This window comes from Taeniopygia guttata, chromosome 6 (assembly GCF_048771995.1).
Source record: "Taeniopygia guttata chromosome 6, bTaeGut7.mat, whole genome shotgun sequence".
NCBI lineage: Eukaryota > Metazoa > Chordata > Aves > Passeriformes > Estrildidae > Taeniopygia > Taeniopygia guttata.
The window spans coordinates 19,196,531-19,218,371 of NC_133031.1; the positions used below are offsets into that span (position 1 = coordinate 19,196,531).

Consider the following 21,841-nt stretch of genomic DNA (forward strand, 5'->3'; position numbering starts at 1 on the left):
TTTCTGTTTAGAGGAATGGGGTTGGAACAGAGGGGAGATGGTTCTTTTGTCCAAGCTTGGCTACTGCGCTTCATACAGTTTAGTTTACTGTGTATCTTATTGATCTCTCCTTTTGTACAAACCTGGCCAGATTTCTTAAGGTGTTCCACAGCCTGTTTGTGGGTGATGCCACAGAGGCTGATGCCATCTACTTCCAGCAGACGATCACCTGCGGTAAAACAAAAAAGAGAACATCCAATTGCTTTGATGTTCAGGTTCAGAAGGTGTACACCTTGAGGCTGCCCATGTTACAATAGGTCTTCATGCTTACATGTGTCAAATTAATATTAATTCATAGGAAAGCAATACTGCTTGCTGCAGAGCATTCTATAAGCAGCAGCTAAAACATTCCAGGGTATTCTGTAAGTAAATGCAGTGACAGCATCTGGTTAGCACAGTAACAATGATGTCAGAGTCACTAGCCTGATGGCAGCCACAGAAGGTAACTCTACAATGTTGAGGCTTTTGGTTTTTTCATTGGGATCCCTACATGTAGCACAGGGACAGGCTGAGGAATGATGGACCATATATTCATTGTAGTTCACAGTTGTAGCCTCTGCAATCCCAAATGTGTTTCATTGTTCACACTGAGTTCTGCAGCCCAGGGTTTTATTGCCAGATGTGTTACCTATCTTTATTTGTCCGTCCTTATCTGCTGGTCCCCTGGGAATGATTGACTTCACATATATCCCACCATGACGCACACTGGTGTTAATTCCACCCTGAAAAACATGCCCAGAGATTAGAGTCTTCATATATTCTTCCTGTGGTAAAAATCAAAGCAATTTACACATGCATTGCAAAGTAACTGCTCAGCAACTACTTTCTTCTTTAAATATTAGGAAAAAGGGGAAGAGGATATTACTCCAAAACCCTATCTAGTTGTAATATACTTCTATAGGCAGTAATCTCATTTTATTTTCTCAGGAAAATGCAATGTATTTCTGTGTGACTATATAAAAATATTCACTAAATGTTCATAAATTTTTCCCTATGCTCATATAAAATAATCTTGCATCTTTCAGTTATTCTCTAGCCCAGCTTCTAAGCTGTTCAATATCCATTCTTCAATTTCAATCTTTCAGACAATATATCAAGCATGGACCTGAACTTGAGCACTCAGAGAAATTCCAGATTAACCTAAGAATCATGTTCTGTCCATCTACATCCCCTGGCCAAATTCAGATGAAAAAAAAGGCCCTTAATTTCTTCTGCAGGCAATGAAATGTCTGTTGCTTCACATTCTATTTCAGCAGACTGTAAAGACATCTCAGCCTGGAGGGGTAAATTCAACTTAAATAGCTAGGAGAAGGACTTGTTATCCAAATGTAGCAGTTTTCACAGCTGTCTTCTCTAGTCCTCCCTGACCAAACTGATTTCAGTGGTAGATCTCATTCTCAAATCGAGTAAGGACAAAAAGGCTTTGTCCCTGCTGCCATGTGCTTTATGCCAGGACACTTCTTTCACAGAAGGTATGGGTAAGAACCAGGGAATGAGCAGACACTACTTCATGTCAATCAGTCGGACACTTAGGTTTAAAATGTGCCATGCTAACAGTTTCTGTTATCAGCATATCTTCTGTCTTTGTTCTCAGTCAGGTACCAATTTGACAGACAATTAAAGAGTATCAGTAACACTTGCAGTAACACTGATTCCAAAAGTCCCATCTTCTTTAACAAGCTCCACTACGTAGACTTCCCTTGAGTTGGTTTCTGATGGAGATGGTAAGTGGGAAGAATCAGCTGCCTGTCTCAAAAATAAAAACTTTAATGAGATTAGAGCATCTTGGTTTAAAAAGAAAGGGGAGGGAAAGGAATTAAAAAAAAAAGAGAGAGCATTTCCAGAAGATGTAAAAGGTTTGATCCTGCTGTCACTGTAAACCTGGAGCAATACCATTTATATCTCTGATATTATTGGAAGCTTAAGCTAATGCTACTCAAAATGCAATCTGTCTAAATGCACATAACCTGAGTATATACAGGGAGGATGTCTATAAGTAGGAAATTAGACATGGCATGTTCTGTGACTGGTGTGAAAATTTAAAAGATTGCAAGAAAATAATCAAAATTTTGTCCCTCCACTGGGAAAGGAAGGAGAATGTTTAAAACATTTTGTAGAACAGTTTCCCCATTTATTCACATATTCTAGACATGTCTATAATTTTGACATTTCCAATGTAATTTATTTCAATGTTTTCTATCTCCTTTCCTTCACAGTTACTTTCCCTTCTACATGTATCTGTTATGTTGTGTATATATGCTGTGTACTGGGTGTAACATTACTGAGCAGCACCAAAATCTGTTACCTTTATATCCAGGCTATCAGCTGAAGGAACTGGAATCCTAGGGCCCAATTTTGATGCTAAATTCCAAGAGAGAGTCTTTTCAAGTTCATCTGTATTTGTGTCCTGTTCTTTGGGGAGCGCTGTATGACAATCCTGAATCTTTTTTCTCCCACTGTCTACACAAGAGGTCTCAGATCCACTAGTGCTGTTTCCTCTTGATAGATACTTTTCTTCATTAAGTCCTTCTTCATACATGTCTGTAAACCCATGCCAAAATAAGATATTGTTGAATACAAATAGGAAGTAAACTTAAAGGAAAATATTTTTATAACCAGCACAAGTGGACAAAGTAACTTATTCTTTCAACTGATTGTGAAATCAGATGTATAAAAGGAGTTAGTAAATTTAAAATGGAGCACTGCTATTGTAAGTGTTCAGAAATGTGTTTGCTTCTTCACTGCAGAGGACTATGACTCTCTGTCACAGAAAGAAATGCTGAAATTCCTTTAGTGTTCAGCAAGGCAGCCCATAATAGATTTTTCACACTGAAGTAGCAGAGACATCACATGATGCCTACCAAAAGTCGGCTATTTTCTAACTGGCAGTCAGTAGCAGGAATGTAGTACTACATCCCAGTGACTATTAAAAATGAGTGTCCTGAGTTAACTATTAGCATCCCAGAGCCCGCAGAGGCATTTGCCTTTATACCTTTGGGTTGAGAGATGATGAGCTCCACTTCATCGGGAGAGTTCTGTATGATTTTAACAGCAGTATTAAATGAAACACCCTCAAGGCTAATATTATTCACAGAGATGAGTCGTCCTCCTTAAGAAAAAAAAGATAAAAGCTAGAGAAATCACATCTAGATAAGGAAATAAATCCAGAATAGCTAACTTTAAACTATGCAAGTATTTTAATTCTAATTAAAAAGTACAGAAAATTACCTGGTTTGATATTTCCAGCTCTGTCTGCAGGTCCCCCAGGGATAATTGAAGCGATAAAGATACCAAGGTCTAATTTTCCTACATTTTCTCCTCCAATAATTACAAAACCTGCAAAAATGAGATAGCATGAGAATGCAAACACTGGCAGTATTACAAAAGATAAATCTTAGAAGCACAAAATGCTCTTGCTCCAATACCTTTTGTACATGATCTGAAGGATGGGGAGCTTTCATTTACAGGGCATCAAAATCTTGACTTGGGAGATCTTTAAACTTACATTACAATTAAAGTGTGCTGGTGACTTTGTTACTACTTTGATATAATTTCCCAATAACAATGTTTTCCTGGCTTGATACTTTTAGAGACTCTAACTACTTTCTTTCATGAGTCATGAACTAGGTGCAACTGCAGCATTTAACCTCTGTAGGAGGGAAATGGTATAAAAGCTCATGAGATAAATTTGAACTTCATTCTGTATCATGCAACCAGGAAACCTGAGGTGGGTCATGTAAACTTTTAATGTAAGAGATCTAAGAAAATTAAATCTATTGTTCAGTAGTTGATTTTCACTATCCTAACTCTGACTACTGAAATATATTCTTCTCACTTCTATAACAGTTGGATTTTGGATTAGGATATTACACACAGACATGCACCATTTATAAATTTGGTTGTTGACTATATTAATAGTCATTTGTGAAACCTGATGGTCTGAACTCATCCACAAGAACTTGATAGTGTGATTAAGGTGTTAGATAACAAAAATATTATCCAGATAACTATCCAAAAGTTGAGAAACATTCATGTGAAGTTGGTGTAAATATTTTGCACTCCAACAGGCAGCACATGTAAGGTCTAAGATAAATAAAATCAGCACATGTGTATTTCAGATACAAAACTAAAACTATATTTTTCTCATTCTACTCTTAGGACTTGGTTCCCTTGGTTTCTGTGGCCTTATTTAATCCTCTGAAAATATAATGGTCTTGATTTATGTTCTTAGTCCTTTTCAGTCCTGGAAATTCTGAGTCCTTACAAAGACTGGTACTCTTACTCTGTAAGAAGAATAAATGGACTAAAGGAGTTTATAGTCTTGCCCAGCCTGAGTCAGCAAGCACCAGTGTTAGCACTGGGATCTGATAGTCCCAGTAACAAACATAACATTTATGTTTCTTACTTACCAAAGCCATTCTTGGGGTCACGTTTTAGGCTGACACATATGATTTCTCTTTCTAGACCACTTAGCAAAACTTCCTTTTGGGTGGCTGGTGATCCAGGTGCTGCAGAAACAAAGCAGCTAGAATAAATGTAGATTAATGCTGGGAGACAGTATATTCATGTATTATGAAAAACTGGAGCTTCAAAAATTAATATATATTTTATCCTTGATTTCATCATTATTGTTACTTTGAATCAATATCATTCTGGAAGGAAGCTCAAGCAAGTGTTCAGAAGTTTTCATTCTTTTGAAAAAACTGTACAGAGCTGTGCAAGCTCACCCTACAATGTTCCCTTCTGGGAGAATATATATTTTTCTGCAACATTTTTATTAAGATCAGAATATTTAAAGAGTCAGGCATGTAGTGTCCACTAAACCTGAGGTTGATTTGGACACAAAATCTCCTGTGGGCTCTACCCTTAGGTCCTGTGGGTCCTTTTGGCTCTGAAGGTGCAATCCAACCAACACTGATTGCAATGGTGACTAATTTACATTGAGCAGTTGCCACAGTGTGTTTAAAGCACTGTTCTAATTTTTAAATAAATAACCAGATAAACACAGCTTCATATGCCATAGATTGGCTCCCCATGTGCATGCAGTCTGGCTTCTGATAGAAAATTAGACATCCAGTCCTTATTCCAGGAAGTGCCATGCAAATGCAAGAGCAAAGACCTGGAGCCTATGCTGTCTCGTGCATTATTTATTGAGTTGTAGATCACAGTTTTGAACCAAACCATGACCTCTAAGCACAGAGCTATTGTCCCATGCAAGGGTCTCTGGGTGTACTTAACTATATCTCTGTAGAGCATTGGGCACTTGATTATAAAATAATTTTATCACCAACTCCCTTACCACTGAACCTGATGCAAAGCAGGAGTTAAGGGGGAGAAAACAGCTTGTCTTGCTAAACTCTGGATTAATTTCCAGGATTAGAAGTAAAAACCAATAGTCTTTAATCTATAAGTAAAGTATATGTTGGTCTCCTTCTATTGAAACAATAAACATGGAAGGGTACTGTCTCTCTTTATGATTATCATACTCACCACTGATTGTGTTCTGAGTAGAATGGATAGAGAGGAAGTCATAACTCCTTTGCTTTCCATTCAAATTGATGTGCATTTCTGACTGGGATAGCCCTGATACAGATCTGCATGGCAGGGAAGGAAGAATGTGTTACAATAAAAAATCAGCAGCAGTATTTAGCACTCGTCATTAGTCTGTCAGAGCCAAGTCGGGAATGCACAGGCTTTCAATGAGTATTCTGATTTCTGGGATGTATTTCATTTTAGGGGAGAGATGGTTTATCCTTGCCAGCATTTGCTTCCAAATAACATCTGCCATTAGACCACTCATCGTGACTGATTCCTTCTATGCTTTGCTCTGAGCTGACTGCAGGTATCAGGAAAACACAGCATAACTTCACCATGATTCATTTAGCCCTGCTGTCCACTTAAACAAAACCATGTCTGAAAGTTTTTCTGGTAGTTCATGTTCTCCTTGCCTCTATTTTAGCTCTTAGTATTCTAAAAGGCACTATAATTCACCAAAGGCCTCGAGGCTGTGCAGCTATAGTGACCACCTAAACAGGTGAATGCGCCAAAACAAAGAGGGGGAAGTTCTTGCACTGTTCCCTATGAATTGCACACTTGGACATGGAGGAATCAACTAAGTAAGATCTGCATTCCTGATCAAAAACAGCTTCTGATGGTTTTAGTTCACATACTGTAACTTCCAGTAAAGATACACAGACATTAAAGAATTTACATTTATTCTCCCTCATTTTTATACTTCCTCATAACACAATTAGTGGTTTCTTCTTGAGTCTGGTACAAATTTATATGCCACACTTTTTCAAGTCCTTCTCAGTCCATTAACTTCCTGCCACCATTTGCACTACTGCTGCCACCATGGAACCCCAGATCTTTTGGTGTGATCACAATAAGAACTTCAGAAGAAAAAAATTATATATGAGTCTTCTTACACGGGTTCAGAGAGAAAAGACAAACCTACCTGCCAAGATTTCTTTTGTCTCTAGTCCTGTTGCTGGTTTCCACACTGAGGTTATCGCAAGATTTGCTCATCATCCCAGCAGAAAGGTTTTCCAGGTTTGCTCCATAGAGCACATTCTCTGAGCGAGACAGTCTCTGAATAAGGGCAAGGTGTTCATGCTGAGCTGCATATGCAGGATTTGATTTGTCTATTTCCACAAATTTACTATCCTCTGAATGAGAAGCAAGAGAGGGGAAGAAGCAAAAAAACATGACTGATATTATTCCATCTTTTCAAGCTCAAAGGAACTTCAAATAAAAATTTTTAATGCCAGAAAAAAAAAATTACATTACAGATATATTTATTCTTTTATCCTTGAGGATATGTAGGCCTTGGGGTGAGTAGAAGGAGTTTTCTTAAGGTGTCAGAAAGCTTAACTGTCAAGAGTATTAGTGCAGCCTGGGAGATGCCACAGTGATTCTGATGTAGAGGGTTGCTTCAGGTTTTGAAGTGATGGTGACTTATACATCTGAACAGTGCATCAGAAGCAGAAGGGTGCAGAAAGACCCTCATAATCTCTTACAGCCTCACTGCGGTGGCAAAGGCAGAATTTTGAACTACTATCTGTCACTGCCTTAGTAAGCTTTTCTTCTGGGACAGCAAGCACATACTCAACCCCAGAACCTGTGGTCATGTGGCTCCTGTAAGTCTGGCTTGTTTCAGTAATTTGGTGTACTTGTAATCAGCACTTGGCTTATATCTTTCTTATTTCTCAATATTTTTTTTCTGTTATATATGGAATATAATAATTTTAAGATAAATTACCACAAGCAAATGTGACACAGGAAACTGTAAGATGCACTATTAGCACTCATTTGAATGAAATAAAGCACAGTCCCACTAAAATATGTTAGAAGTTGGAGATGTCAACAGCAAACATTTAGGTTCAAGATTCCTTGAACCTAAATGCCATCCTAGGGCCTTTTTCCATGGTAAAAATTTTCTGCAAAAATTTCACCTTTTATAAAATAACTTTAGTGGTGAGGAGGCAATATATCAATCATCCTGTTACATGCCACAGTAGTATTTGTTGCCAACAGTTTTATGGTTTTACTACAGAAAGGAGCATTCCAGCAGATAAGGCAGGACACTTGATTCTCCTGCAGTGACTCACCAGGTCAAACACTCAGGGCTTGTACATGATCATGGTTCTGCTCAAGGCAGAGGATGAGCTACTGAAAACTTATGTTGCTCCACTGAAGTCAAGAGTGATGACAGTTGTCAGCTTAGGCTCTTATTTCTTATGTGCCTCAGTTTCCCCATAATAATACCCACTCATCTTTTCAAAACATGCTGAAAAATGTGGGTGAGATGTGCTATGTATCTGCCCTGAATGAAGAAGAATCTTGTTAGCAACTATGGAAAACCTGAAGCCTGAGAAGGTACTGTTCATATATTCCATAGACATGGCAAAATCTAAGATTAGAGCTGCTAGCAGCTGTATGATTGAGTATGACTCAGTTGCCTTTAGTGGTTTAGTGGTTCTGTACTGGGGCTGAACCATTGAGTTGTATCCCTGTGTTATCCAAAATAACTGAGTGCAGCTCAAGCATGTCTGGGCACTATTACAGTTTTAATTTGTGTAGAACATTTTTCAGATTATATTTGCAGTAGGTTGGATATATTTCTGCAGAATTCTCAGCAGCAAAATTCCCCTGATGGGAAGTGAAATCATGCTTATTTCTTTTTTAAATCTGAGTTTAGCTACATAGCTGTTATCATGAGAGAATCCCTCTTCACCCCCTGCACATGCCTACTCACATGCATGTGCCAAATTAGACTTAGTCAGACAAATTAGACTCTTCAAACTTTCAGTGTAGTAGTAGGTGGCATTATTTTCTAACTGAAACAGAGTGAAACTGAGGTGGCAGGTTCTAATTCTCAGAATTGGTGAATGTACCTTACCTAAAACATAACCTTGTCCTATGGTCCCAGTAACAAAAGTGCATTTATAGCTTACCTGATGAAGTTTGACGAAGTTGCCTAGAATTCATCTGTGCATTGAATTTGTGCTGGGCAGAGCAGAGGTCCAGTAGGTATTTACATGTCTTTGCTGTATCAGTAATGAAGGTGTGTTTCTTGCCACTGAAGCTGCTTTCGATCATGAATTTTTTTCTCTGAAGGGGAAAAAAAGCACTGGTTGCTTCATATATCGGTCATTACACTGAGGCACTGACAGCTCATTTATATAATCTTGTTGGTTTGTTCAATTGTATTTATGCCTGACTCCATCCCTTTTGTGTGCAGTAAATGCCTGTTGTAAATTCAACACTTGTAAGCCAGGTGGGATCATAACTCTTCTATGTTAAAAGTCAAGAACCTCAGGACATTGAATGCAGTGATAGCAGGTGCTAAAACCGCAAAATTTGGCCCTACAGATGTTAAAATTATGAAACAAATTTAATATGAAAGGGAACATATCTTCAAGGGGGAGAAGGACCATTTTTAGAGAGCAAACAAGCTGGGAAATGTATAATTGGTATACCTCTAATGTCATAATCCCATTTAGAAAAGGGTCACAATCTTGTCACCAATATTAGTTTGTTAGCAAACATCAATATACTAAAAGATGAGGTTGGGAATAATGAGATCTGGAAAGTGGAAGACATCATCCCATGACCTGATGTAGTCAGAAAAACTGAAGAAAAGAGCAGTAAAGACAAGAGAGGAATTAATATGGAATATGCTGTGGAGAGATTTGGCATAGTCTCTGTAATAGTCTGCACCAGATTATTCAGTTTAATGGCAATTTGTCTTTGGCCTCGGCATAAATACTGTGGAACTATACCTCACAAAGAATTAATTCTTTGTATGTTCATATCCACATTTAGATCCAGCTTTGATTTTGAACTCTTTTCAGAAAGGACTTGCCCATATAGAGTGAATTTAATTCTCACTCTGAATGCAATAAATTTATCAAAGCAACAGGAAGAAAGGCAGTTAAGCAGCAGAGTGGAGAAGAGATTCAGTTAGTTCCAACTCACGTGAGCTGAAATTCTCTCTGTTTCTCGCCACTGGAATCTTAAACTGGCAATTCTTGTCTGATTTTTGTTCTCATAGACGATGATGCCCTTGGCACAGATTCCCAGGATGATGTCCCCTTCTGTCCCTTTCTTCTCTTGGGACACGCGATAGAATAACACTCCATATTCAGGAAGTTGCTGAGTCACCTTGTAGAGAAAAAGTGTTTTAACCATGCCCTTACTCAGAAAGATTAGTGGGAAGAAAAGTAGATGGAGGAGAAAATGTTTTTGAGTGTCTAAGGAGTGTCTGCCCCTGCCATCTAACCATGCAGGGGATATTCTGAGAAACTCACCCTGAGGTTCTGGGTGTTGATGCTTGTCTTTCTACCTACTGTACTTGGCCATGAAAGTGTTAAAATGTGGCTCAGACACTTTACAGAACTATGGAATAGGACTAGGATTTTCTGTCTAATCTGCAGACCAATATGAGTTTATCCTAAAACCTTATATTTTCTTTCTGGGAAGCTACTGTAGAATCCTCAAATGACTTTTCAATTGTGAACAGAGGTTTTCAGTGACCAAAATAAAACACTTTAAGAAGATCTGTTTTTTTCAGAAAGTAACCATAGTACAAACGTTCAGGTCCTGAAAACTGGGGCATCTATAATCACTAGCTGAATCTGGGTTTTAATTTTTAATCCCTTTCATATTTGGAATTTACATTTTCTTGCCATGGGATCTGTCTTTCTCACTTTGTATGATGAGTTGGCTCCTTCTACAGATTTATTCATTGAAACAGATACTAACAAAGCTGCTTTTTCTTCATTGGATTTGCCATGCATGATGAGACTGTCATTAAGGCTAAGCTTCAATCTATTTCTTCAATTGCACTGACAATGTTAGATGAAGAACTAATATAATTAAATAGCAACTGAACTAAAATCATGCTATAAATAACAGCATGTGGCACTGCAGCAAAATGACTACTGGTATTTATCCATTATCTAATCCTTGATATTTTTCATTTGATGGAAAGCAGAGAGGTTTGGAGAGAAAGAAATTAGCAGGAAAAAAGTTAAATCCCATGTCATTGTGACACTTTAGAGCTCTAGAGAAATAGTCAAGTGAGAAAATATTTCAGATAACTCCTTCCTCACTTCCAGGATTCACAGATACTTTTAAACAAACAATCACTACATATTTAGAAAGTGGCTGAACAGCTGCTTTAATTTCAGAAGTCAAAAAAGTGCTTATTCTCATGTTTTATAATCTTCTGGATACCAGACATATTGGTAACATGCCAAAAATTTACATCAAATCTTAGAATGCTGCAAATACACCAAAATGTGTTATAAAAACTCTCAGTGATAAGTGACAGTATCTACAGCAGAATGAAAGTCTGAGGTTTTTGTTGATTATTCAAATTTTTTCACTATGTCTAAAGTCCACAGTATCAGACAATAAGAAAATAGACAACGGTAAATAGAGTGGGGCTCTCTACCTCAAAATTAATAAATAGTGTTTGGGGTATGGCAAGTTACCTTTAAAAATTCTAGTTCAGCTTCATCCTCAAATAGGGAGCGATTCATACGATGTAGTTTAGCAAGCTCTCGCTGTACATATGCCAGGGTCATCTTCTCTATTCGACTTGCTGGAACGTAGTCTTCAACACGAAAATAGCTCTTTCCATGCATCTGTGGGGGAAAAACAAAGAGACAGGAGCCTTTTGTTCTTTTTGGCTTTTCTTATTCATTGCATTCCATTTTCAGGGTGACCCATATGCAGAAGTCACCCTGCTGCCATGTCCCAAAGGAAAGTGGGAACAGCACACAGTGTCCTGACAGCCAAATTGACTCTTGCCCCTGTGCTCAGGCAGCTGCTCAAAGCACACATCACTTCTTTGGGCAGAGGAGAGGAGGAGCTGGGCCTACAGGTGTGTCCTGCCCTTAGAGCTGACAGCTACAGCTGCATCAGTACAACCTACAGTGGGGGGCCCATTGCCATGATTGATCTGACCACATGGATCAGACCACTCCGAGTTCAATTAACAGAGCTACCCTGATTTACATAGCTGAAGATATGGAAGCCAACATAAATGGTTGTTTTCTATGCACTTGAAAACTAGGACAGCCAGTTCAGATGTACAATCAGAGACCTCCCGGTCTTTGCAGCTTGTGGATCTGAGCCTACGCATAAGACGGCTGTGAATTCTGAAGCGTTCATTTGCTTTTCTCTTCCCTCTTTACTAATCTCTTTAAGCCCCTCCACACATCCAAGCTGGGCCTGTGTTTGAAACTTTCTACAGATTTTCTGGAGTTTCTAGGCTATATTATCAGTGAAGGACCTAGACTCTCTCATCATTCTTCCATATTTCCTGTCAAATTCACCTGGCTCATTACTACTCCATAATCAGGAATATTTTGTAATTTTTAAAATTAAGTCTGAAGGACTTATCTGGAGGACTTAACTGAAGTTCTTTGTTATTCACATTTCTTCTTTAAACTCTATGTGACAAAAGCTGCAAAAGTTGTAGAGAGAGACCTCTGAGAAATACTGTATTATTTCTCCACACCTCAGAAGCATAATTGCCAAGCTCTGCCTGTAAAGCCAAAGCGCCGAGTTTCAGGGCAGTCTCATCACTGCAATATAATCGCTCCTCCAAAATATCTTTACGAAGCTGCAGATAGAACTGATGCCTTGTCAAGCCATGCCTGGAATAGAAAAGGGTTTAGGAATTCAGGAGGAGCTTTGAATGGTATCCCTAAATGCTGCCAGTTTTCTTTCAGTCAGCAGAATTTTGCACTTACTGAATAACATTAAAGTGGTTGACAAAAAATTTTATCCTTAGAAAGAGTGTGAAATTAATGATGGACATTTTCTTCTTGGGTTGGTCATTCCAGCCATCTGGAGCCACTTTGTAGAGTTTGGTCTCCTCATCCAAAAAGAAGAATTCTTTACCTGAAATGAGAATTTTGGGTTCTGTGATAAACCTGGATATACTTCAGCAGCATAGTTCTGCTGTCTTCATAGAGTGGATCATTAGCAATACAAAAAAATTGGATTGGGGATGTCAACTGAGATTTACTTCTCAGCTTTAACTTCTCAAATTTAACTTATTGCTCATTTGATGTAGAACTTAGGACAGGATGTAATTTTGGATTACAAATGTTAGATGCTGGATTAATATGGTATCTGAGAAATCACTCAAGGATTCATGGAGTTTGCATTCTTCTCACCACTCAGGTTCTGCACCCCTTTGTAATCCTCATGCCCACATACAACGTGTGCTCTTTCCCAGTGCCTCAGCTGTGCCTGCCATCAGAAGGGGACTAGGGAGATGTGGGTCTGGTAGATGACACAGCTGAACCTGTACTCCCACTTACATCTAGGAATAAACACAGGCAGCCTTTCCCAGTGCAATGCTTCCTGGAATTTCTGCTGGAGCTGCATGGCTCAGTATTATTTGAGCGCAAGGCTGGGACACAGCCTTTTCTGCCTGGGAATATCAGTCAGTAAATGTTGTATGGCTGTGCTGATGCACAGTCCTAGGGCAGACGTGCTTTACACCAGTGCAGTGCAGTTTAAACCAACATACCTTACTTTTGCACAAGCTTTGTATCTGCTTCTACCCAAGGATCTTAAAGGATCTTTGAATTAATTCTTGATGAATGATTATTTGATGAATTCTTGAGTGATTCTTCGATGAATTCTTACTGGAATTCATTGATAAAGTGACTACAGAGGCACTGTCTCGTATATAAATGTCTCGTTACCTTTCAGGTAAGCCAAGCCAAAGTAGAAATGCTCCACCAAGTTTGCATATGCCACCACAGTGTTGAAAACATCTCTTGCCTTGGTCTTGATGTCACATTGCACCTCAAGGCACTGGCCATTGAGTAGAATCACATTGAGATCCCTTTGGGACAGATAGGATTTCCCTTTTTTAGTCTAAGAACATGCAAGAAAGAATGAAGAATAAGTGCCAAGTACAAGCAATGCAAGTTCCACAGCATTTTATTACTGAGGCCCACTAGTAGCCTGTCTCTATGCAACTGATGGAATTGGTCACAACACCATGCTATTCTCTGCCTCCCTTCTCATAAATTAATATCACAAACTTTTCTTATTTTCTTAAAACCCAAAGAATCACAACAAAACAGATGAGCATACTCAAATTCTCCAGTCACCAGAGTTATTCTAGATTTGGTGCTAATTCCAAATTTGTTTTGCTCTCATTTTTATAGCTATCTGCTGTCATCTTTCTGCCTTACATTGATGAAAGGTAAAGTATCTGCTTGCAAGCTGGAGAAGTCCCATGCGTTGGAACTAGATGTCATATTGCAGATTTACTATACAGTCTTTGTCTCAAAGGTCTAGGGCTAAAGTGAACATTCTTAGCTGAGAATGATAAATTAAGCTTTTTTTTTTTTACACCAACAGAAATAACTAAATAGCACTAAGAATTAAAGGACACCCTTTCAAGTCTCAATATCTCTGCAAGGAACCCTAACTTGTTTTGAGAGGAGGACATGGAGAGAATACTGGCTTGAGACTCAGGTGCTATTTACAAAGAGCCCTGACTGAAATGTCACTGGATTTGTTCAAAAATCCTTAATGTTCGTTCTTACCACAATTGATCCAGGCAGCTGTAAGGTCACTGGTGGTTCACTTGACAAAATAATAAATTCTGGACCTGAAAACTGCAAGGAGGCAATTTAGAAATTTAGTAAGTCTTCTTAATGGAATGAAGATCCCAAACACAAGTATCAATGAAACCCATTTCTATTGATCTGTATGCTGGACCTGATTGACTTCAGTGTTGAATAAGGTGCAAATGCTGACTGGTGACTTCTCTCTGTTTGGTGTCTCTCCTCTGTAGACTCTCCAGGGTCTAAGTAGGGCTAAGCTCATGTGGAAGCCTTTTCTTCTGTAAAGGCACTTAATCAAAATCCATTTCCTTTGCAAGGTACCTATTTTCATGATGCTTATAGAAACTTAATTTATTCTGAGACCTTTTCTCATTTGATTCCCAAATTACTTTGGGGACAGTCACAGACACATAAACACATACAAACACACCACTGTGATTGCTTAAGCCCAACTTCCCTAAGAACTAGACTGAAATGCAGAGCTGCTTTCTTCCCCATAATAAAGGCTGACTGATGGTTCTTATTATTAGACATTGTATTCTTTTGTTTTACTTTCAAATAACTTCCACAGTTTTAAGCTCTTTTTTCCTTGCTGAGTATCCATCTCAACTAGTTTTTTATATTGGGTTTTTATCAGATACATCTATGCTTTTAGATCCCTTAAGTAGACAGAAGTAATTAAATGTCTTCAAATAATAATATGTGAATCCTTCCAGCCATTCACCATGACTTAGTAACTTGACCCATTTAGATACATAAAAAAACAAAAAAAGATAATTCATAGCAGTATGGTCTTACCAACAGACAATGCAGTTTTGCATCACATTAAAGAGGGAGTAGCACTGTGTTGTAACAGTTGCTGAACTCCTGTGAAAGGCTGTTATTATCCCCACAAAAACCATAATCATAACATTTAAATCATATAAATATAATATATAAAATAAATATAATATAAAATGCATATGAGAAAAGATAATTTTCCATAGTATCTAAGTGAAGCTCTTGACCAAATATTTGTCACTGGTCACTGTTGAGCTTCTGAACTGAGAAGAGGTGAAAGGGTTCATCAGCCTGAAACCTGTCCCTTCTTGTTCCACAACAGAAAACTCCATATGAAGGATCATGGTGGAGTTTTCTGTGAATCAGTTATTTCTGAATTTTTGCAAACCAGAAAAGATTGCAAAACAGCATACCTTTTAAAGAAACCTTGTCCTTTCCATTTAACAGAGTCCTACTACAACTTAGAAAGTAGAAATAGTCAATTAGGAGAACTACTGTCTGGACACATTCACGGCCAGCCTATGCTTTCTGTCCAGACACGCACTGTAAAAAGAAATTTAAGTCCTTTGAGCATCACTGGCAGGCAGGTGTTTGGGTACACTGTCTCTGTAAACTGTTTTGCTGTTCTGAACCTGCTGTCAAAGTGGTTGGTGAAAACAGTCCATATGGTATTTGATGCTGGCAGAAATCACATATGTAGGTCAGAGAGGGTTCAATTATGAGCTTTTGCATAGTCCTTACAGACAATTGCTTTCAGTGCCTTCGGTTCTGACAGCATAACTGGATCATGCCTAATCTGGAGTCTGTCAATTTAGAATACTCATCTAATAAGATGACTCAGTAGCTAATATGCGCATCATTGTCAAACAAAAATTAGATGAGAGGCTTCTCTTTAGTGATATTTACATTTTGAAATCAGCTTATATGTTTATCGTCATTCACCTTTTCCTTCCTGTGGAACAAACATTTCTGTGATGCGGCAGCTGCTGAGGAGTCCTTTGTGGATACAGAGAAGGTGGATCCCAAACTTATCAGGTTCTGTCGGCTGTTCTTCGGAGTTCCACCCGGGATTTCTTCTACAGCACTCACCGACCTTCAAAGGAAATGTGAGAAAAAGATCTAACATGCAGTCAACACAACAGTGACCTGGGGACAGAGAGCTTAAGGTACAGTAACTACTGGAATACAATGAAGTCCAGGACAATGTCTGTTATAAGCTCCTTAATGTCTCTTTAAAAAAAAGAAAAAATTAACAGGAGTAATATTACTGGTGTCCTTTATAAATAAATCTAAACTCTGCTTTGATTCAACAGAGTCAGGTTTGTTTCTTTCCTTCATTTGGTGAGCCAGATGCAGCTGGTTTAAGTTTGGTGAAGCCAACAAGCAGAGTGCAGCCCCATTCCCTTCTGGGAATTCCACAGGATGAAGCAAGTTCCTAATTTATTATTTTCTCAAGAAAAAAGCTTCAGAAAGCCTTAACATTTGTTGTTACATTATTCAGAGTTTTCCAGAAATGGGAATTAAATTATTTGAATACTAATTCATTTATTAAGAAGGCTTTCTTTTACTGTGGAAAAACTTCCTGTTATTACTCCTGTTAGGTGAGAGGTGCCAGATTTGACAATTGTGTCTTCATTAGGTATAGACCAGAGCGTTGTTTACAAGCTTCATTTTGTGAGATGTAAGTTATGTTAATTTGGCTTCCTACAGAATGAGCATGATGATATAAGTAAGCTTTATAGATAGCAAAACCATCACTAATTTTTGTGTTGGTTGTACTCCTACATGGGAAACGTGATTTCCAAAGTAATTTCAACTCCACTGCTGTAATGGTACTTGTAATAGAATTGTGACTGTGGTAGAAATTCAGTTGCAGATGCTTACAGCCAGGAGTGGGGTTTAAAGTCCTTGAAGTTCTATGGGAAGCAGCTTGCTGAAAATTTGGAGAACAGAGTTTGTCCTTCAGCAGAGGAGGTGAACTTATTCTTGGCAGCATGATTTTAAATCAAGCATATTAAGATCATATCTAGGTTTTTAGTCAGAGGCATGGAAATTACTGTGAAGTACTCAGTAAATAAATCCTCTGTTACTCATATAACTGCTAGATATATGATGCATATATAGATGTTGGTGAACACATGTACAAATATGTGTGTGTAGTTAGACAAGTAGACAGAAACTTCTTTCTTGACAAAAGCAGCCACTATCCCGCAATCTGCTTGTAGATCTCTCTTGTTGCAGTTTTACAGGTGTACTGGGGTATCTCATATTGCTCAGATTATCATGGCTGATTTATCAGGAAGTTCAAACTGTTTACTTAGGACACATTTAATTGGGAGTTAATCTAAATTGAGCATTTCCTGTGGGCCTGAATTACTCGTGTCATGGTTAAAAGAAGAAACTCCTGTTTAACTGGGTCAAGAACCCAATTTAAATGGGATGTCTGTAGGGATTACATGGTGCTTAACTATGGGATTCTGGGTTTTGTGATGCCTAGAGACTGACAGTACTTGCATCTCTTCTTCATTTGGAAGCTGCACTGTGCTAACACCCAGTCTAGAAAATTCTTTTTTGGCCGCAAGGGTGTTTCCCTGGCTATTGAAAAGGACTTAGTATCAGTCGTACAATCCTCAGTTTTCTTTGCCAATGTCTACAGGGCTGCTGTCCATTCCATGGCTGAAACGAGGCTAATCCTCATGACAGAGCAGAGGTCTTTACTGCTCGTGACCCTGGGTCTCCTGTAACTCTCCAGTACAGTGGCAGTGCAGGGCTGGATTTGACTGACGCAAGTGAGAAAAATCAGTATAAGGACTGAGATGGAAATGCAAATGAAAATTATACATTATATACGTGGTTTCACATAACCACTCCAGAACACATAAGGTGTGACAGCACTTTAATGCGACAGCAAGGCAAGACCGCATCCAAAATCTGAATGTGGACAAATAAGGACTCTGGCAGAATGCTTTGACAGGGAAAGTGATGACTATTAATACCTTTTCAATAGATTTTTCCCTTCATAAATTATATAATTAGTAAGGTTAAAAAAGACCTCTAAGATCATAAAATCCATCCTTTCACAGTCTCTGTGCAGCAGTTTCCCAGCTGTTTCAGTCACAGAGGGCTAATGCTGCTTCCCTGCCTGGGGGAGACAGCTGGGGGCAGCTATTCTGGGAGGCCTGTGGCATCTGGCAGGACACAGTGGTACAGAGTAAATGTGGAAATCCTGAATTTGCTTTGTATGGATTGTTCAAGGCCCAGGTTTCATTTCACTAGAGCTTTTGGACTGTTCCACTTGGAACCAAACCAAGTCTAGGTGAACATTATTTATTTATTCTACATAGTAGAATATAATGTATTTATTAAGTTATTTATTCTATATAAATAGTGTCTATTATCAAAACAGTCTCAGATGTCAATTCAGGCATTTCTGATACTGGCATTGCCACACTAACTGCTGGCTTCACTTGCTTATAAAACAGCTTCCATTTTGTAGAATATGAATTGAGCTTACCTGTTTATGAAGAGCTTGTAGCTACTTTGTGTCCTTGACCCACTAAGTGTGGTGTCACATGATCCGTGTGTCTCTGGAACTCTTCCTGCAATGAATAAAGGAAATTTCAAAATTCAAGTGATAGTAGCAGCACTCAGCATCGGATATTGGGACAATTATAATAGGGAAGAAATTTAAACTGGCAATCTCCTCTCTTGTGTCCTCGCTTGGACATGATAAATGGCTATTTAATAAGGTTAATGAATACTACACCAGCAGTATTCCCAGTTCCCTAGTTATTGTTACTTCCTCTTCATAACACGTTATGTGAATGTAATTTGGAAAACAGCTGTGTAGGTACAATGGCTGTCATTTCCATCTGCATGGGGGTAATTTGTGGAACAGCTTTTTCTCTTCAGAAATTATGTCCAATTTTTGTTCTTCTATTTTCAGGCATAAAATGGGCGGAAAAAGGCATGAAACTTCTCTGGCTTAATCAGAGTAGAATATAAAATCAATTAAATGAAAAGGATTGTATCTATTCCACTGGTTACTTTCTATGTTATATATATTGTGAATGTTTTTACGACATACAAACTGGTAGGAATAGTGGATGGTTTGTGGGTCCTCAGCAAATAAGGATCGCATTGTTTTTCACCTTCAATCATCTCTGTTGCTACAGAATGGACAAGTGTTGCTTTGTCACGAAGGCTGAAATTTAGAGGCAGAAGTAGAAAGGGTTATGCAAGTGGTAGTTCTATGAATGTTTCTTGTATCAGCAGAGATGTTTGAAATCTTTAGGGAAGGGTAAGAAGGTTAAATTTTTATTCACTTGGATAATTTCATTGATCTTATTTGAAGAATTGCATATCAAACTATTACATAAGTAGGATGATAGAGGTGGTAAGACAAGCTGTGTGGAAGAAATAATTTTGATCAAACACTCATGCACTACACCCTGAGACTTCACTCTGTATTCCAACATGAAAACGTGACACCGAATTCTAGTGTATCAACCAACCAACTGCAATTTTGAAACCTAGAAAATCTACAGTCCCATTGCTAAAATAAGAATAAACATGTGGGGTTTTTTCAAGCTGCAGATGGTAGTGACAAAATGTGAGATTTGAGATAAGCTAGTTACCAAAGTTAAGATTCAATCCTGTGCTCTGAAAAAACATGCTTTTTAATGAGAAAACCTCACAAAATTCTCTGCTTGCACTGTGGTTTTATTATAATTGCATAAATATATTTTGATAAGATCATAAAATTCCCCTTAGTCTTTCTATATCAGCTATTACAGCTGACAACTTGGCTACTTTCCATGGCCAGACTGCTGGCTTTGATCACAAATCCGACACACATCTGACATTAAATTAACATGTATTCTTCAAAGAAGTAAATGCTGTAGATTCACTATATATTAAATGAGCTCCTAATGTACAATCTTGATAGAGATATTTATCTCCTTTGATAATAGTACTCTGCTAGATAGTAATATTTCTTATCATAGCAGAATGTATTTTTTGAGATATATTATTTCATGAAAGAATGTCTGTGACAAACAAGCTCTCACATTCTGTGTTTACTCATGTATTTTTAGAATCCTGTCTTACAAAATCCTGAGTATGCACAGCTACCAGTGCTTCATTGGAGACTGAGATATGCACAAAGTCACTGGAATGGGCCTTTGTCAAGTTTATGATCAAAATGTCTTTTAAATTGCTTACAAAAATGACTTCTGAGTTTGTCTTCACTGTGTGTGACTGTGTATGTGACTCACACGTATGTGTCACTCCTGGAGCAGCTGCAGTCTCAGGTTTTCATTGTGGCTGATATTGATTGCAATTCTGGAGCTTCAGAAAAGCACCTTGCAGGAGGAGAGCATTAACAGCAGTAACCTCACTTTCTCATCCTTGAGCTGAGGGCTTAGAGCTGAGAGACTATGACATTATGGTTTTTTTTCCCACGATATGCCTAATTTCTCTCTGAATTACGTCCCCATAGAACATTCACTCTTAAGTGTTATTTATAGATTCAGCTGATTTCAGAGCTGATGTCTTGACATTGCCCACCATATGCATTTTTGGGGTAGCCACACCTTTTCTGTGTCAAGATCCCATGTGCTAAAAACATAATGTCAAGATTTGTGATCTGCTGAACACCTTTACCTGGCAAAGGGGGCATGAAGCAAGAAAAAGGTGATGGGGCTACATGGTAACCAGGGAATATATAGCTGTACTGTGGGACACAAGTGAAAAATAATCAAATATAAAAGTATCTTTCTTCTCTACAACTTAGCACAAATATACCTCCCAAGTCACATAACCACAAGTTGCATAGGAGTATCTGTCACCTGGTACATGGTCAAGCCCACACTTCAGGGGACAAAATAGATAATAATTCACAAACATAATCTTTTTAAAAAATCTTACCTTTCCTGTGTCCTCGGTTAGACAGTATCAAAGATGTACTTTCAGAAATACTATTAGAGTCACTACAATCCACAGAGAGCTGTCTGTAATCTGTTGACTGACTATAGTTCATTAATCTGGGCCCTTTGTCTGGAAACAGAAAGGAATTGTGGTGAATCATATGCTTTGATAATAAGCCATTGTATTTGCAAGTTAATGTAAATAACATTTCGATCTGCTAATTTTTATATAGTCCTCATCCTTCTGTCTTCTAACCCTGACTCCAATTCCTTAAAGACTTAGGAAAGCTTGGTAACATCGTTCTATTACTTTCATAATCCTATTCTGACCAAAATTGGTTTTCATAATTCTCAATTATTCCATATAAAACAAATCTAATACATTTATTCTGTTCTACATGTTTAACTGAAAGGTTGCAAAGTGCAGATAACCTGCAAAGTTCTTATTCCTTGTACTCTGAGGTCCAAAACTTTGAGCTATAATTTCTTCTTTCTGTGTGCAGGCTGGACAATGCCCAAACAGAATCCTAATTTATTAGGATGTATATATTTTTCTTGCACACTGACTTTACTTGTTTTGCATTCTCTCGTGTCCTTTTACAGAATCTCTGAAGCATAATTTTTAATTTAAAAAAAGGAAGAAATGGAATGTTGTCTTGCAAAGTGCAGCTCACACATTTTCAATATAATTGACACCCTAATTCACTGAAGTCCTTTGGCAAGTGTAAGTCAAGTGATGTGAATCACGAGCAAACACAGAGATCACACCAGACACATAATCCCTAGAACCAGTGTCAGGAAACTGGCAGGAATTTCTGGATAATACAGGGTTGAAAATGGGACCATCCCTTTTGGCAGCAGCAGAGTTTCTACCTACTTTTGCAAGTGTGAATCTACAAGTTCAGTTCTTGAGTAAGTGAACCAATATGGCTTGATGGGTAGTTTGTCTGTATGTTTCCAAAAGAATCCCCTTCTCTTATAACCAAT

The 21,841-nt window shown here is 38.2% G+C and overlaps 2 protein-coding genes across 2 annotated transcripts in view; one reads left to right on the forward strand and one right to left on the reverse strand.

Annotated features, from left to right (window-relative positions):
• The window catches only part of MAPK8 (mitogen-activated protein kinase 8), a 175,113-nt gene that overhangs the window by 93,157 nt on the left and 60,115 nt on the right, over window positions 1-21,841 (forward strand). The window lies entirely within an intron of this gene.
• Window positions 1-21,841, reverse strand: part of FRMPD2 (FERM and PDZ domain containing 2) — a 58,308-nt gene that overhangs the window by 29,269 nt on the left and 7,198 nt on the right. Inside the window, exons 6-24 of the mRNA XM_072931415.1 lie at window positions 20,856-20,984; window positions 18,442-18,526; window positions 15,870-16,020; window positions 14,127-14,198; window positions 13,272-13,446; window positions 12,306-12,456; window positions 12,071-12,209; window positions 11,040-11,192; window positions 9,520-9,705; window positions 8,496-8,652; window positions 6,497-6,707; window positions 5,530-5,633; window positions 4,449-4,547; window positions 3,268-3,375; window positions 3,032-3,148; window positions 2,345-2,580; window positions 1,681-1,785; window positions 668-761; window positions 123-208 (exon numbers count right to left, since the gene is read on the reverse strand). Of these exons, the coding sequence (XP_072787516.1) occupies window positions 123-208; window positions 668-761; window positions 1,681-1,785; window positions 2,345-2,580; window positions 3,032-3,148; window positions 3,268-3,375; window positions 4,449-4,547; window positions 5,530-5,633; window positions 6,497-6,707; window positions 8,496-8,652; window positions 9,520-9,705; window positions 11,040-11,192; window positions 12,071-12,209; window positions 12,306-12,456; window positions 13,272-13,446; window positions 14,127-14,198; window positions 15,870-16,020; window positions 18,442-18,526; window positions 20,856-20,984 (2,558 nt within the window). The remainder of the gene's footprint in view (window positions 1-122; window positions 209-667; window positions 762-1,680; window positions 1,786-2,344; window positions 2,581-3,031; window positions 3,149-3,267; window positions 3,376-4,448; window positions 4,548-5,529; window positions 5,634-6,496; window positions 6,708-8,495; window positions 8,653-9,519; window positions 9,706-11,039; window positions 11,193-12,070; window positions 12,210-12,305; window positions 12,457-13,271; window positions 13,447-14,126; window positions 14,199-15,869; window positions 16,021-18,441; window positions 18,527-20,855; window positions 20,985-21,841) is intronic.